Here is a 14,544-nt window from a genome sequence, read left to right as displayed (position 1 = left end):
TCTACTTAAATTCTATATATCGCATGGGATCTCGATCGTAACATCAACTAAACATATGTAAATTATTTAAGATGCAAAAGCATAACATCACATACCTAGGAGTGCTGCAATGTAAGGAGGAACCAGTAGTGTTAACACAATCCTTCCATTTCTCAGACTTACCGTACTTTTCAAGAAGCCAAGCCAAAAATGTGTCAACTTTCATGGCAAGAGAATTGTCAAAGAGAGTAGATTATGGATTTACAGCAACAACAGTGGATGAATACCTAGTGTACTCGAATAAATGGAGTACAGGATTGTGTATTTTATGTATTTGTAACTCACAATACCCAGCAAGAACAGCATTTGGACTCCTGCAACATTCGTTCTTCATATTTAATGATAAATACTGTTATGAAGATTTAAAATTTGATAATGATTTGAATCTGAGCCTTCCAGAGCTTAAAGAATTGATATTAAAGTACAAGAACCCGGAAGCAGTAGATATGTACCAGAACGTATACGGAAAGGTACAGAACACAATCAACATCGTTCACAAAACAGTAAAAGACCTGTTAAACTGCGAAGAAAACCTGGAATCATTGGTAAACCAAAGTAAGGACCTGTCATCAAGAACAAAAGACGTTTTCGCTAAAAGTAAAAAGCTAAAGAGGAGAAGCTGTTGTTCATTGATGTGAAAAAAAGATAACGGAAACGGATATATCAAAAACCTCTCAGCCTTTTAGTGAAAATGTAAAAACAAACCAAAGCTTACCGAGTTCCAGTATTTCTTACTTTTCGAAAAAACATTTCAACGCAGCCAAATATAAAAAAATATTCAAAAACTGTTATTTTTACATCAATGACCTGAGTGTTAGCTACAGAGAATACTTCGAATCATGCAAAGGCCGCTGCCATGTCTCAGTAGTTTTATTCAGAAATAGGTTAATCGATATCATATTGAAGAGAGGAGGAACGATTGAAGCTGGCTTGTCGCCATATGTAACCCACTTTGTAGTAGAGAGACAGAGAAATAGTTATACATGGTGGGTGTTCAGAAGAATCAAAGGGATGCCAAAACAATACAAGTTTATCACAGCCAAATATGTAATAGAGTCACATTTGAAAAATAAAAGGTTACAGGAGAAAGATTATTTTCCAAAGTTTCTCATGTTGCCACTGCCGTTCACAAAAATAAGGTCAAATGAGACTACACCAAAAAGAGTTGAGGATAAAAAGCCAAACTCACCACAAAGCTCAAAGATCGAGTCATTCAGATTCACTGAAACCTGGTCGCAACTCCTAGAACCCGAAAACCTCCAAGAGTTCACTAACATGGACGTCGGAATATACATGAATGGGAACATAATGTATTTATTTTTTGAAAATTTCCTGATGGATGCAATCTTGGGAGAAAACTTTCAAGGCCCAGCAGCAGTGTACAACCACGGTAGAATTCTATCAGTAAATAATGAATGTTTGAACAGAGGAATAAAGAAAGGAATGTATGTCGAAACATCACTAGATATATGTAAAGATATGAAACTCGTTAAGTACGACTGGGATAAGGTAAACGAAAGAGGATTGCGAATCATTAGGCTCCTGAAAAAATATACGGATCGCATTCTCTCTCCGCAATACAACGAGTTTTATCTACAGATTTCATATACAGAATGTAGAAACTTGCTGGAAACCGTTTGCTCAAACACAGATGAGAACATTTGTAACCTTGCAATCCAGATCTCAAGAGAAGTCCCTGGAGATCCAGTAATAGGTATTGGAAAGAACATGCTTGTCTCAAAGTTGGCATCAAAAAGGTGTCGAAACCTGAAAATCAATTCCCAAGAATCTGAGTACGATTATGACCTTTCACCAGTCCTCTGTATAACGTCAATTTATGGTGGGTGTTATATGGTTTCAGATAAAATTTGTATAGTGACCGATGGATTCAGGTTCCTAAACAACGTTTACTTAAGTGAGATTCCTGGGGTGGGTTACCTCTCCCAAGTTTTGAAGAGTAAGGGCCTAGTAACGTGTAATGATGTTCGTAAGATAGGTACACCCTTGTGTTTGCAATCAGTTTTGGGAGGCAGGATTGGTAAACTGGTATACAATTTCTGTTTCGGGTATGATTACAGATGCGCAAACTTGCCCAAGAAACAACAGGATTTCTTTTTGAACAAATCATTCATGAGCTGTGTAACGATCGGATCACAAAATTCCAGCATCTCAATTTGTGATAATTGTACTCAAAATTCAACCAAACAGAATGAACCAGAAAAGGAACAAGAGGAATCAAAGTCAAGTTCTAAAGGACCAAGTCAAGAAACTGTAGGGGATAGTGAAGGAGGTAATCTTGAAAGAGGATCTGAAGAAAGAGTGCTTAGAAAATTACTCAGCAAAGTATTAAAAGATCTTTGTTCTGTGTATTCACTATTTGACAAGTGTATTATTAATTATTCCATCAAGTACAAATGCAGTGTTAAACTACATATACACTCTGACACCCAATACACCAAGACTATCACTTCTATCCTGGACAAACAGTCACTGAGACACACAATCAACAGTCTATACGACAAAATTAAGAGGTAAGATAATCTTTTTAATATTTATTTAGTGAATTCGGAATTGAGTTTTCCCAAATAAAAAAGATGGAGCTGGAAATACTCGATGTCGTTAGAGTTGAGCAAGATAACACAATCATCGATAAGTTTTTGAAGGAAAGGAATCCAACAAGCCAAGAATCACAAAGCCCTTTCAGATTTTCGTTTCCTTCATCATCTAGTGCTACAGTTACTCCTAATGACTCCATATATTCACCAAGTGAAATGTGCACTCCCACACGTAGACTAAACGGCTGGAAACTGGACTCCATTTCTCTAGATTCCAAGACACCTCAAAGTCAAACTAAATCGATAAGCTCCATCAGTGCTTCTAGAACTCTTAATACTCCGAATATTCTAGGATACCTGGAATTCAAAGGGCAAGTTTCACAAAAATCTAATCCCGATTCCAGTGTTGACTCCAAGACTAGGACTCCCTCCAGGTCACGCAGGTCTCTAAAACTTTCTAGGGGACAGAAATATATCACTGAGTACCTCTCTCCGTCGAAGTTTGAATTTTCTTAAAAATATTACCTATTGTAATAATATACTTGATTAATTTATGCATCTACTTAATATTTCATTTGTTCTTACCTTGAAGCCCTGGTTTAGAACTCAGGCTTGAATTTTTTATGACTAACATGTAAATAAAATTTTAAATCTTGATAAAATTAAAATACTTAAAATTGATTGAAATTTAAAACTGGTAGAGCCATTTAAATGAATCAAGATTGTAGGAGTTTGTGACTGGCCAAAAACACGTCTATTTCATTTACTATGTAATTCTGGACGTTTTGGACGATTTCTTGAGTCTCACCCTCCACATAAATCCTCAGAAGAGCCTCAGTTCCGGAAGGACGAAGAAAGGCGCGACAGAAACTGAATTCTTTTGTCTTTGAGTCAATCTTGTCCTGAAGAATTTTGGGTTCTTTTAGGACGGTTTCGTTGGCTGTGGAGCTGAACAATGTCTTGAGTTCCGGGGTCAAGTGATATTGGAAGTGGGAGGAGGGGAAATCTGTGTAAAAGTTGAGACAGTCGTGGAAACTGAGTTTGAGGATTCTGAATGTAAGTTCTAGGAACAAGGAATTCATGATACCATCACCACTTGGGAAAAAAATCCCTAGAAAGTCAAATAGCAGTGTATCAGAAAATTCTTCCTTAAAATCAGTTAGGGACGAAATGGTAGAATTTGTCATGCAGGTGTCCAGCGATGAAAGTTCTAGCGCATCAAATGATTTAGGGGATTGAATGTTTGTGCTTTGGTCAGAGAGATTTTGATAACAATCTTTGGAATGGAAAGTCCTGTTGTACACAACGTTGCCGTGGCCGTTAGTTTCGTAATAAACTGAAATATCGTATTTTTCGGCAAGTTTTTCGGCATTTTTTAAGCCGCTATTGAAATACTCATGTTTCCATGAAACGTTTTTGTTTTCAGAGCTATATCGATCAATCAGTGCATCTATGTAATTAACGGATGAGCCGTTGGAATATCTCGTTTGGAATATTCCAACGGTAAGTTTCTTTTTGTGATTGGCTAGAAAAGTCCATAAAAGCATCATAGTTACGATAAGGAGCCGGTCGCCATGGAGTTGTAACACGGTGTATTCGCCATTAGCATTAGGTACTGGGTCACATGGTATGTAGTAAAGTACTCTATCTGCATCGCCATCGAAGCAGCAGAAACGTTTGTTAAAGTAAATGTTAAAACTTTTTTTTAGAGCTTGTGGGAAGCATGATGTTGAGTATACGTATGAGGCACCGCATTTATAGTTTAAATCTTGGTCTTTTCCGAACCTATGAAAGTTGCATATGGATGGAATGATTCCGAGCTTTCTGAATAAATCGAAAAACCTTATTACCTTATATCCTCCAACTCCGTATGAGCAATCAAAAAATAGTTCTTCTGGGTTATCAACATTTTGGGAAAAGTCTACCAGGCCTAAATCCTGTAACTTATTGTAAATCTTATTAAATGAATTTGATAAAAACGATATGTACATCTCATCATCCTTGGCCCATGTTGTATTAGAAGATAGCAGGTAGGAAATTGTAGGGGATGTTATCATACCGATAAAATTAACGTTTGAATTGGTAAGATTTAAAAGTTTGTAGATCGCCTTAATCCCCAAGGTTAAATTTGAGACTAGAGATAGACACGATGGTCTTGTGTCACATCCAATCAATATGTTAAGATTTAAATCTCTAGGTTTATATCCGAACTTGGTGAACATATTGGATAGGGTGGACTGGATTGGATCCCTTGTATTTACAAAGGATGTAAATATTGGTTCCCAGGCGCATTCCAAGGTTCTTCCGGATGGCGAAAAAAGTTTAATTCCGTTGTCTGAGCACGGATTGTGGCTGGCTGTAACTACAATTCCCAGTCCCATTGACCCATTAAAACTAAATGATCTGGAATATTTTTGGAAATATGGTTCGGATATGAAGGGAAGTGAGGCGAAAAGCAGTCCGCATCTGTAGGCTACGTGTTCCAAGTTTCCTGGTGGATTTTCTGTGTTTGCTCTGAAGCCGGCTGTCCCATAAATTACATCGACGTACCCTTCTGGAATATCTGGGCCATTTGGAATCTGAGAGAAGTCCAACATATTTCAAAGTTCTTATTAATTTAAAGAATGCATTATAGAAGAGATTCCATTTATAACCGAGATATTCGCAGAATTTAAAATGATGATATAACTTATTTAAGGATGGAGATAAATCATTTGATCATTTTTATGGTCTGAATAATATGAGTTATAATCGGGATGAACAAAGTTCAATGATGCCATTTGAGAGCATGGGTACTCTCAAATGTGAGAACATATTCTGGATGATGGTAAAATAATTTCGATATTGGGGTAGAGTGAAATAAGTAATTTTAATTAGTAATATATATAAAAATATTTTTATATTATAACCTTCACGTTTGAGAATTAAATTGGTCAGATAGCTTGAGTATGTAGTACAACTATACTTATAATAGAAATTCATCCCAGATTAATAATATGATTAAAAATATTCAAGACTATTATTTTTTGAATAAAAATTAAACACTAAACTCATAAGAACGTGATTTATTGTTTTTATTATTTTTATTATTTAATCAAAATTTTTATTATTCTTATTTTTCATTCACTAGTCATTTTATTTATTCTGTCAAAATCATACCTATTAGTATTAAAAGAACAATGATATAAAACTAATAAATAATATTCTATATTTATTATAAATAATAATAAACCATTTTGTAAAAAATAATTTAAAATTAAGAATGTAAATATAATGTTGAAAGATGATATATAGAAATATAGAAGTTGGTAAAAGTTGAAATTAAACAGAAGATACTGGGTTGAAATTTTATTTAAAATTGATAATAGTTAATGATGGTATAAAATAACAATATCAGAATTAATGTCAATAGAAAAAAATGGGATGATAAATAAATATAACAGAGAATCAAGAATAAATAATTATTCGGAATTCAAAAGAATAACAGTTCAAAATCGTATAATCATTTAGTTAAATAATTAAACTCTATACTAGTATAATTATTAACCCCAGATATAATATCAATTCAACGTTGATTGTGAAAACCACTACCCACATAGTTCGTTGATTGCTACAATAGGTTAAGATGGGTTTACGCAACTTGTTCCATAAACCCTTACATTTTGAATATGCTCTTCTGGCTCATTCGTTGTGTAAACTTTTGAGGCTATATGCACTATGTAGACAGTTGTGTTTAGTTAAGAAGGAATTGGCAGGAGAAAAGAAAGTCGTTACTACTTTAGCGAAAAAGGATGATGAAAATTACAAAAAAACTCTTGCTCTCCTCAAACCCTACCTAACATCAGCAGCCTATCAGAAAACATTGGAATACTCCAGAGATAAATTGAGACTTGAAATGACCTTTGAATTAGTTCATCTGGCTCTTTCTGTACCGTTCTGTTTTAACAACACTCTTTTGAAATTTTGGCATTTATCAGGTGAACTATTGCGTCATAAATGTCATTATTCACAGGTTAGTTACAGTTGTATCATTCATAACATATCATAATTATTAATATTCATTTATGATTATTAATATTCTCTTATGATTCTTTTTAATTATGATTTTAGGTTCTTGTTTACTTTGCCCTTAGATTGGGTTTTTCATTCTTGTTCCGTTTACCATTCCGTTACTACACTGCCTACAGATTGGAGAAAAAACATGGATTTAAAACCAAAAGCAGATTTGTTTTTCTTAAACAATATTTACTATGTTATGCCTTCTATGTTTTACTTCTTACTGGATTGGCTTCTGGTCTCACCTGGCTTAACAAGTTCTCCAAGTCAAACTTCAGAGTCAATGTAAGTTATATCTATATCAATATCAATATTAATAATTTTCAGGCTCTTGCATTCTTGGTTTTTTTCAAAACTGCTCTGGTATTCGTAGTTCCATTGTTTTTGGCCTTTGAACACAAATTGCTACCATTGAGTGATCCTGAGCTTAGGAGGGAAGTCGATGCAATGGTAATAAACATCACTATTTATATATTCATATCTATGATAATTTGATTATATAAATTTTTAGGGTAAAAAACTAGGATTGACATCAAAGAATGTCCATGTTGTGTCAGCAAATACTGCACCTTCTCATGGACTCGCTTTACATTGGGGATTTTGTAAGTTTAAGCATGCTTATCTCAATGAATCTTACGTTACCCTTGGAAAACCATCAGCTATGGCATTACTTTCTCATGTATTTGGTCATTTCAAACATCACCATTTCTTCAAAACATTTGTATTCGATTTATTAAAAGATTCATTGTTTCTATTTTTGTTTGACCATTTCAAGGGAGATACTGCATTATTCAAGAGCTTCAATACACATTCTGTACCTGCCCTCACAATGAAACTTGATACGTTCGTTGCATTTGTTTGCCCCTTGTACTTTTTGTGCAATGCTCTGAAATCTGTCTATTTTCATTACCTTGAATTTGAGGCAGATCGACATGCTGTGAGATTAGGTCACAGTGATGAATTGGTTAATTTCTGGACTACTGTTTATAGGGAAAAGAAGTGGTTCTTCAATGTAGACCCACTATATGGCAAATTATTTAATTTTAATCCTCTATTTGGTGCAAAACATGGAGGTGCTCCATCACTTTTTGAAAGGGTTTATGCTGTTTATGATGCTACTGTAGCTTCAAAGCCTGTTTCTAATTAAATTTTGTTCCAAACTTTGGATTAAAGAAATACATGATTTAGAAGTTCTGAACCTTTGAGTTCATCACCTGTTAATTAACCACCTTAAAACTTAATTATAAAACATGATTTAACGAATTAAGTCTTGAACAAAATTTAACTTAGAGTTTCCAAACTAATAAAATCTTAATATCATTAATTTTTTCATACCTAATATTTATACTCTTTTCATTAATTTTCTAATCTTAAGATTCAATCAATATTAATTAATATAATATATAATGAATTCAATAACTATGATTCCCCAGAAACCCTTAGATTCATCGTTATTTTAACATTTCCATAAGAATCTTCCATACTCATAAAATCAATAATATGAATTAGTTTATAATTCCTCTTATGTGCTAATAATCATAGTTTTATACTTGTGAATTTTATCAAAATGTATAGAAACCAATATGACACTGATTGTATTACTTGGTCTCCACAAGGTCGTTTATTCCAGGTGGAATATGCTATGGAATCTGTTAAACAAGGAACTTGTTGTGTAGGCATAAAATCTAATACACATTTGGTAAGTTGATTTAATATATTATGTTGTGTTTATATCTAATGATGTATATGGTTCTTCTTAATTTCTCTCAAATTCTTACAAACAACTCATATTTAGGTTTTATGTGCTCTTAAACGTAAGATATCGAAATTAGCTCAAGTTCAAGATAAGCTTTATAAGGTTGGTGAATACATTGGTGTTGCTATGTCTGGTATAACATCTGATGCTAAGATGATTATTTCCTATATGAGGAATGAGTGTTTGAGTAATAGATTTTTATACGGATGTGACATTACTGCTTCTCAACTTGTGTCTCTGGTTTCTGAAAGTATCTTTTATATAGATTATATAGGTTATATAGGTTATAAGTTATACAGTTTGTAGGTTATATACTATCTAGGTTATATTTAGAATAGTTTAATTTAATTACATTGGACTTTGAGTTACTATTAAATTATTTATTATCTAATTTATTTTAGAATCGCAGGCCAACACTCAAGTTTCTTCTAAAAGACCTTTTGGAGTTGGTCTTTTGGTTGCTGGTTATGATGAAACTACTGGTTTACACTTGTTTGAAACTTGTCCTTCTGGAAATGTAGTTGAATTCAATGTATAAAATAGTTATATCACTTATATTATATTATAAACATTAGATTATGATTATTTAATTGAATTAGGCTACTGCTTTTGGTGCTAGATGTCAATCTGCAAAAACATATCTAGAAAGGAAGATTGTAAACTTCTCAGAATCTGACTTGAATGGACTCATTTATCATGCTATTAAGGCTTTGAAGACTACAATACCTAATGATGGAGAGTATCTCAATAATTATTCTCAACTTCATTATCACTAACCTTCATTTTTTTCAGATTTGATGTTGATGTCATCTCAGTAGGTGTTGTTGGTAAGGGAACTCCATGGAAGATTTTAGATTCTAACTTTGTTCAAACTTTTGTAGATAAGGTACTAACCTGATATTACAATAAGCTGTAGATCAAACAAGAAGATGGTGTAAATGAAAATGATGTAAAAGAAGTTACAATGCAATAATAATCTTTATTTAAATAAATTTACATAATTAATCAATTTTTTCAATTTTCTTACCACTAATTTTGTTTTATTGGGTTTATTTTTTATATATATTATTTTTTGCAAAATGGGTGTTTCTAACTTATTTCATTCCCCTTTACACTTTGAGTTCTTCGTATCCGTTGTTTTATTACATGAGTTATTTGAACAATACCTAAATTTCCGACAATATCGCTTTGTAAAAAAGAAACTATCAGGAGATAAAACATTTTTTCTTGAGAATAGTGCTGATAAAATATATAAAAAGACATTCGAAGCAGTTAGCGAGTATTTAAACTCAGATGATTACAAAAAAACTGTGCAATATTCTTATGATAAACTTAAATTTAGCGTTTTTAACTCGTTGTTCCATTTTTTGTTAGATATCCTTCTTTTGTTTGTTTTGTTTTCACCCAAATTATGGAAATTTTCTGGTACAGTAATTAAAAAAAATAACGAATATACCCAAGTAATTTTTAGTCATATATTGTGATTCTATCAATTAGTCAACACATTTTAATTAAAAAATATTTAGTCACTCATATTCTGTGGAATCAAAATGCTATTCGATACTTTTATTGAACTTCCTTTTGGACTATACTCTGATTTCGTCCTGGAAGAAAAACATGGATTCAATAAAAAAACATATAAACTTTTCGTAAAGGATTTGCTATTAACTCTTCTCCTACAATGTGTAATAGGAGGCCCAGTTCTCTGCGCACTTATATTCTTGGTTAATTGGGGAGGAGAACTTTTCTACTTCTACGTACTGAATAGATATAAAACCCATTTTTGAAAACTTAACGCTGGTTTTTAGGTATTCGGATTTATCGTTGTTTTCAACTTTATCATGTTGATAATTTATCCAGAATTAATCGCGCCCCTTTTCAATAAGTTCGAACCACTCCAAGACCAGGAACTGAGAACGGATATCGAAAATCTTGTACTTATTACGATTTTAATCATGTTTAGGCACGTAAAGTTGATTTCCCACTCAAAGAAATTAAACAAATGGATGGTTCTAAGAGATCCTCGCATTCCAACGCATATTTATACGGCTTGTGGAAGTTCAAAAAGCTGGTAATCTACGACACCCTCCTAAAACAGGGCAGAAAAGAAATAGTTAGCGTGGTTTCTCATGAATTAGGACATTGGAAACACAAACACGTCGCGAAGATGTTAACATTTTCGTTTGCTAATTTATTCGCAATGTTCTTTCTTTTCAAAAAGTTCAAGGATAACAAAAATATGTACAATAGCTTCGGATTCCATGGAGTCACTTCTTTTGTAATAGGTATTTTTTGCATAGTTTTTTAATTTTCTCGCATAAAAAATTAAACAATGATTCAGGAATATCTCTATTTTCAAATATCTTCACCGTTCTGGGAATATTGACGAATCTTGTTAATGTTACCCTGACAAGATTCCACGAATTTCAAGCCGATAAATATGCCGTCAAACTGGGATATGGAGAGGACCTAACCAAATCACTTTTATCTTTGCATAAAGATAATAAAGCCATGATTTATTATGATCCATTATATTCATGGTACCACTTCGACCATCCAGTTCTCTTCGAAAGATTGTATTCACTCTATCAGACCATGGACGAAGGCAAACTTTAATATATAATTTTATAAAATAACTTATATATGAAAGGGGACAACTTATTTCAATGATTTAAGACAATTTCACGAAAATAATAGTTAATTATAAAATAATAATATAATAAATTTAAATAAAAATTATATAAATAATAAATAAAAATTAAACAGAAGATACAGGGTTTAAATTTTATTTAAAATTGATAATAGTTAATGATGGTATAAAATAACAATATCAGAATTAATGTCAATAGACCAAAATGGGATGATAAATAATTATAACAGAGAATCAAGAATAAATAATTATTCGAAATTCAAAAGAATAACAGTTCAAAATCGTATAATCATTTAGTTAAATAATTAAACTCTATACTAGTATAATTATTAACCCCAGATATAATATCAATTCAACGTTGATTGTGAAAACCACTACCCACATAGTTCGTTGATTGCTACAATAGGTTAAGATGGGTTTACGTAACTTGTTCCATAAACCCTTACATTTTGAATATGCTCTTCTGGCTCATTCGTTATATAAACTTTTGAGGCTATATGCACTATGTAGACAGTTGTGTTTAGTTAAGAAGGAATTGGCAGGAGAAAAGAAAGTCGTTACTACTTTAGCGAAAAAGGATGATGAAAATTACAAAAAAACTCTTGCTCTCCTCAAACCCTACCTAACATCAGCAGCCTATCAGAAAACATTGGAATACTCCAAAGATAAACTGAAATTCGACATGACCTTTGAATTAGTTCACTGGCTTGTAATGTTTGCATTTATGTTTAACAACAATGTTTTGAAATATTGGCATTTATCAGGTGAACTATTGCGTCATAAATGTCATTATTCACAGGTTAGTTATAGTTATAGTATTGATAACACATCATAATTCTTAATATTCATTTATGATTCTTACCAATCACTTATGATTCTTTTTAATTATGATTTTAGGTTCTTGTTTACTTTGCCCTTAGATTGGGTTTTTCATTCTTGTTCCGTTTACCATTTCGTTACTACACTGCCTACAGATTGGAGAAAAAACATGGATTTAAAACCAAAAGCAGATTTGTTTTTCTTAAACAATATTTACTATGTTATGCCTTCTATGTTCTACTTCTTACTGGATTGGCTTCTGGTCTCACCTGGCTTAACAAGTTCTCCAAGTCAAACTTCAGAGTTAATGTAAGTCATAATATCAATATCAATTTTCAGGCTCTTGCATTCTTGGTTTTTTTCAAAACTGCTCTGGTATTCGTAGTCCCATTGTTTTTGACCCTCAAACACAAATTGTTACCATTGAGTGATCCTGAGCTTAGGAGGGAAGTCGATGCAATGGTAATAAACATTCTCCTTTTATACTATATCTTATATATTTACTATTATTTGATTATATAAATTTTTAGGGTAAAAAACTAGGATTGACATCAAAGAATGTCCATGTTGTGTCAGCAAATACTGCACACACCCACGGCGTTAGTCTGTCTTGGGGATTTTGTAAGTTTAAGCATGCTTATCTCAATGAATCTTACGTTACCCTTGGAAAACCATCAGCTATGGCATTACTTTCTCACGTATTTGGTCATTTCAAACATCACCATTTCTTCAAATCATTTCTATTTGATTTAACAAAGGGGACAGTTTTCCTATTTTTGTTTGACCACTTCAAGGGAGATACAGCATTGTTCAAAAGCTTCGGTACACATTCTGTATCTGCCCTCACAATGAAACTTGAAACCGTCTATATGGCATATTTATGCCCCCTTCTACTTTTGGTAGTTGTAGTCAAGTCGGTTTATTCACATTTCCTTGAATTTGAGGCAGATCGACATGCTGTGAGATTAGGTCACAGTGATGAATTGGTTAATTTCTGGACTACTGTTTATAGGGAAAAGAAGTGGTTCTTCAATGTAGACCCACTATATGGCCGTTTGTTCAGTGAAAGACCGTCACTTTTTGAAAGGGTTTATGCTGTTTATGATGCTACTGTAGCTTCAAAGCCTGTTTCTAATTAAATTTTGTTCCAAACTTTGGATTAAAGAAATACTTGATTTAGAAGTTCTGAACCTTTGAGTTCATCACCTGTTAATTAACCACCTTAATTATAAAACATGATTTAACGAATTAAGTCTTGAACAAAATTTAACTTAGAGTTTCCAAACTAATACAATCTTAATATCATTAATTTTTCATACCTACTATTTATACTCTTTTCTAAATTTTCTAATCTTTAGATTCAATTAATATAATATATTATGAATTCAATAACTATGATTCCCCAGAAACCCTTAGATTCATCGTTATTTTAACATTTCCATAAGAATCTTCCATACTCATAAAATCAATAATATGAATTAGTTTATAATTCCTCTTATGTGCTAATAATCATAGTTTTATACTTGTGAATTTTATCAAAATGTATAGAAACCAATATGACACTGATTGTATTACTTGGTCTCCACAAGGTCGTTTATTCCAGGTGGAATATGCTATGGAATCTGTTAAACAAGGTACTTGTTGTGTAGGCATAAAATCTAATACACATTTGGTAAGTTGATTTAATATATTATGTTGTGTTTATATCTAATGATGTATATGGTTCTTCTTTATTTCTTTCAAATTCTTACAACCAACTCATATTTAGGTTTTATGTGCTCTTAAACGTAAGATATCGAAATTAGCTCAAGTTCAAGATAAGCTTTATAAGGTTGGTGAATACATTGGTGTTGCTATGTCTGGTATAACATCTGATGCTAAGATGATTATTTCCTATATGAGGAATGAATGTTTGAGTAATAGATTTTTATACGGATGTGACATTACTGCTTCTCAACTTGTGTCTCTGGTTTCCGAAAGTATCTTTTATATATGTTATAGGTTATATAGGTTATAAGTTATATAGGTTATAGGTTATATACTATCTAGGTTATATTTAGAATAGTTTAATTTAATTACATTGGACTTTGAGTTACTATTAAATTATTTATTATCTAATTTATTTTAGAATCGCAGGCCAACACTCAAGTTTCTTCTAAAAGACCTTTTGGAGTTGGTCTTTTGGTTGCTGGTTATGATGAAACTACTGGTTTACACTTGTTTGAAACTTGTCCTTCTGGAAATGTAGTTGAATTCAATGTATAAAATAGTTATACCACTAATATTATACTAAATTTATTAATATTAGATGATTAATTTTATTTAATTGAATTAGGCTACTGCTTTTGGTGCTAGATGTCAATCTGCAAAAACATATCTAGAAAGGAAGATTGTAAACTTCTCAGAATCTGACTTGAATGGACTCATTTATCATGCTATAAAGGCTTTGAAGACTACAATACCTAATGATGGAGAGTATCTCAATTATTATTCTCAACTTCATTATCACTAACCTTCATTTTTTACAGATTTGATGTTGATGTCATCTCAGTAGGTGTTGTTGGTAAGGGAACTCCATGGAAGATTTTAGATTCTAACTTTGTTCAAACTTTTGTAGATAAGGTACTAACCTGATATTACAATAAGCTGTAGATCAAACAAGAAGATGG

General features: G+C 32.3%; 8 protein-coding genes across 8 annotated transcripts, besides 20 other annotated features; 7 read left to right on the top strand and 1 right to left on the bottom strand.

Moving 5' to 3' along the window:
- Positions 1-71: 71 nt before the first annotated feature.
- Positions 72-677, top strand: TA15855 (synaptobrevin-like protein, putative; the record flags this gene model as incomplete). The annotated part of the gene is made up of 1 exon (XM_946701.1): positions 72-677. The coding sequence occupies one exon, from the start codon at positions 72-74 to the stop codon at positions 675-677; it is 606 nt and encodes a 201-aa protein (XP_951794.1).
- A 345-nt stretch (positions 678-1,022) lies between these two features.
- On the top strand, positions 1,023-3,110 carry TA15860 (uncharacterized protein; the record flags this gene model as incomplete). Its single annotated transcript, XM_946700.1, has 3 exons — positions 1,023-1,067; positions 1,123-2,570; positions 2,600-3,110. The coding sequence occupies 3 exons, from the start codon at positions 1,023-1,025 to the stop codon at positions 3,108-3,110; spliced, it is 2,004 nt and encodes a 667-aa protein (XP_951793.1).
- A 200-nt stretch (positions 3,111-3,310) lies between these two features.
- Positions 3,311-5,191, bottom strand: TA15865 (phosphoacetylglucosamine mutase, putative; the record flags this gene model as incomplete). Its single annotated transcript, XM_946699.1, has 1 exon — positions 3,311-5,191. The coding sequence occupies one exon, from the start codon at positions 5,189-5,191 to the stop codon at positions 3,311-3,313; it is 1,881 nt and encodes a 626-aa protein (XP_951792.1).
- Positions 5,192-6,219: 1,028 nt separating this feature from the next.
- TA15870 (metallo-protease, putative) lies at positions 6,220-7,797 on the top strand (the record flags this gene model as incomplete). Its single annotated transcript, XM_946698.1, has 4 exons — positions 6,220-6,606; positions 6,705-6,935; positions 6,978-7,100; positions 7,162-7,797. 4 exons carry the CDS (start codon positions 6,220-6,222, stop codon positions 7,795-7,797), a joined length of 1,377 nt encoding a protein of 458 aa, XP_951791.1.
- Positions 6,595-6,606: a sequence feature (4 probable transmembrane helices predicted for TA15870 by TMHMM2.0 at aa 126-148, 168-190, 205-227 and 359-381).
- Positions 6,705-6,761: a sequence feature (4 probable transmembrane helices predicted for TA15870 by TMHMM2.0 at aa 126-148, 168-190, 205-227 and 359-381).
- Positions 6,819-6,887: a sequence feature (4 probable transmembrane helices predicted for TA15870 by TMHMM2.0 at aa 126-148, 168-190, 205-227 and 359-381).
- Positions 6,930-6,935: a sequence feature (4 probable transmembrane helices predicted for TA15870 by TMHMM2.0 at aa 126-148, 168-190, 205-227 and 359-381).
- Positions 6,978-7,040: a sequence feature (4 probable transmembrane helices predicted for TA15870 by TMHMM2.0 at aa 126-148, 168-190, 205-227 and 359-381).
- Positions 7,495-7,563: a sequence feature (4 probable transmembrane helices predicted for TA15870 by TMHMM2.0 at aa 126-148, 168-190, 205-227 and 359-381).
- Positions 7,798-8,217: 420 nt separating the features above from the next.
- On the top strand, positions 8,218-9,304 carry TA15875 (proteasome subunit alpha type 1, putative; the record flags this gene model as incomplete). Its single annotated transcript, XM_946697.1, has 5 exons — positions 8,218-8,349; positions 8,446-8,656; positions 8,808-8,938; positions 9,006-9,145; positions 9,199-9,304. The coding sequence occupies 5 exons, from the start codon at positions 8,218-8,220 to the stop codon at positions 9,302-9,304; spliced, it is 720 nt and encodes a 239-aa protein (XP_951790.1).
- A 181-nt stretch (positions 9,305-9,485) lies between these two features.
- On the top strand, positions 9,486-11,022 carry TA15890 (metallo-protease, putative; the record flags this gene model as incomplete). The annotated part of the gene is made up of 5 exons (XM_946696.1): positions 9,486-9,866; positions 9,933-10,163; positions 10,215-10,477; positions 10,525-10,691; positions 10,748-11,022. The coding sequence occupies 5 exons, from the start codon at positions 9,486-9,488 to the stop codon at positions 11,020-11,022; spliced, it is 1,317 nt and encodes a 438-aa protein (XP_951789.1).
- Positions 9,513-9,581: a sequence feature (6 probable transmembrane helices predicted for TA15890 by TMHMM2.0 at aa 10-32, 85-107, 172-194, 201-220, 305-324 and 337-359).
- Positions 9,738-9,806: a sequence feature (6 probable transmembrane helices predicted for TA15890 by TMHMM2.0 at aa 10-32, 85-107, 172-194, 201-220, 305-324 and 337-359).
- Positions 10,065-10,133: a sequence feature (6 probable transmembrane helices predicted for TA15890 by TMHMM2.0 at aa 10-32, 85-107, 172-194, 201-220, 305-324 and 337-359).
- Positions 10,152-10,163: a sequence feature (6 probable transmembrane helices predicted for TA15890 by TMHMM2.0 at aa 10-32, 85-107, 172-194, 201-220, 305-324 and 337-359).
- Positions 10,215-10,262: a sequence feature (6 probable transmembrane helices predicted for TA15890 by TMHMM2.0 at aa 10-32, 85-107, 172-194, 201-220, 305-324 and 337-359).
- Positions 10,562-10,621: a sequence feature (6 probable transmembrane helices predicted for TA15890 by TMHMM2.0 at aa 10-32, 85-107, 172-194, 201-220, 305-324 and 337-359).
- Positions 10,658-10,691: a sequence feature (6 probable transmembrane helices predicted for TA15890 by TMHMM2.0 at aa 10-32, 85-107, 172-194, 201-220, 305-324 and 337-359).
- Positions 10,748-10,782: a sequence feature (6 probable transmembrane helices predicted for TA15890 by TMHMM2.0 at aa 10-32, 85-107, 172-194, 201-220, 305-324 and 337-359).
- Positions 11,023-11,468: 446 nt separating the features above from the next.
- On the top strand, positions 11,469-13,014 carry TA15895 (metallo-protease, putative; the record flags this gene model as incomplete). The annotated part of the gene is made up of 4 exons (XM_946695.1): positions 11,469-11,855; positions 11,954-12,178; positions 12,215-12,337; positions 12,406-13,014. The coding sequence occupies 4 exons, from the start codon at positions 11,469-11,471 to the stop codon at positions 13,012-13,014; spliced, it is 1,344 nt and encodes a 447-aa protein (XP_951788.1).
- Positions 11,748-11,816: a sequence feature (5 probable transmembrane helices predicted for TA15895 by TMHMM2.0 at aa 94-116, 126-148, 168-190, 205-224 and 358-380).
- Positions 11,844-11,855: a sequence feature (5 probable transmembrane helices predicted for TA15895 by TMHMM2.0 at aa 94-116, 126-148, 168-190, 205-224 and 358-380).
- Positions 11,954-12,010: a sequence feature (5 probable transmembrane helices predicted for TA15895 by TMHMM2.0 at aa 94-116, 126-148, 168-190, 205-224 and 358-380).
- Positions 12,068-12,136: a sequence feature (5 probable transmembrane helices predicted for TA15895 by TMHMM2.0 at aa 94-116, 126-148, 168-190, 205-224 and 358-380).
- Positions 12,215-12,274: a sequence feature (5 probable transmembrane helices predicted for TA15895 by TMHMM2.0 at aa 94-116, 126-148, 168-190, 205-224 and 358-380).
- Positions 12,742-12,810: a sequence feature (5 probable transmembrane helices predicted for TA15895 by TMHMM2.0 at aa 94-116, 126-148, 168-190, 205-224 and 358-380).
- Positions 13,015-13,415: 401 nt separating the features above from the next.
- On the top strand, positions 13,416-14,509 carry TA15900 (proteasome subunit alpha type 1, putative; the record flags this gene model as incomplete). Its single annotated transcript, XM_946694.1, has 5 exons — positions 13,416-13,547; positions 13,644-13,854; positions 14,004-14,134; positions 14,211-14,350; positions 14,404-14,509. The coding sequence occupies 5 exons, from the start codon at positions 13,416-13,418 to the stop codon at positions 14,507-14,509; spliced, it is 720 nt and encodes a 239-aa protein (XP_951787.1).
- Positions 14,510-14,544: the final 35 nt, after the last annotated feature.

This window comes from Theileria annulata, chromosome 2 (genome assembly GCF_000003225.4).
Source record: "Theileria annulata chromosome 2, complete sequence, *** SEQUENCING IN PROGRESS ***".
NCBI lineage: Eukaryota > Apicomplexa > Aconoidasida > Piroplasmida > Theileriidae > Theileria > Theileria annulata.
The sequence above is the reverse complement of the archived record's forward strand: the minus strand, read 5'-3'. Positions and strand labels throughout refer to the sequence as shown.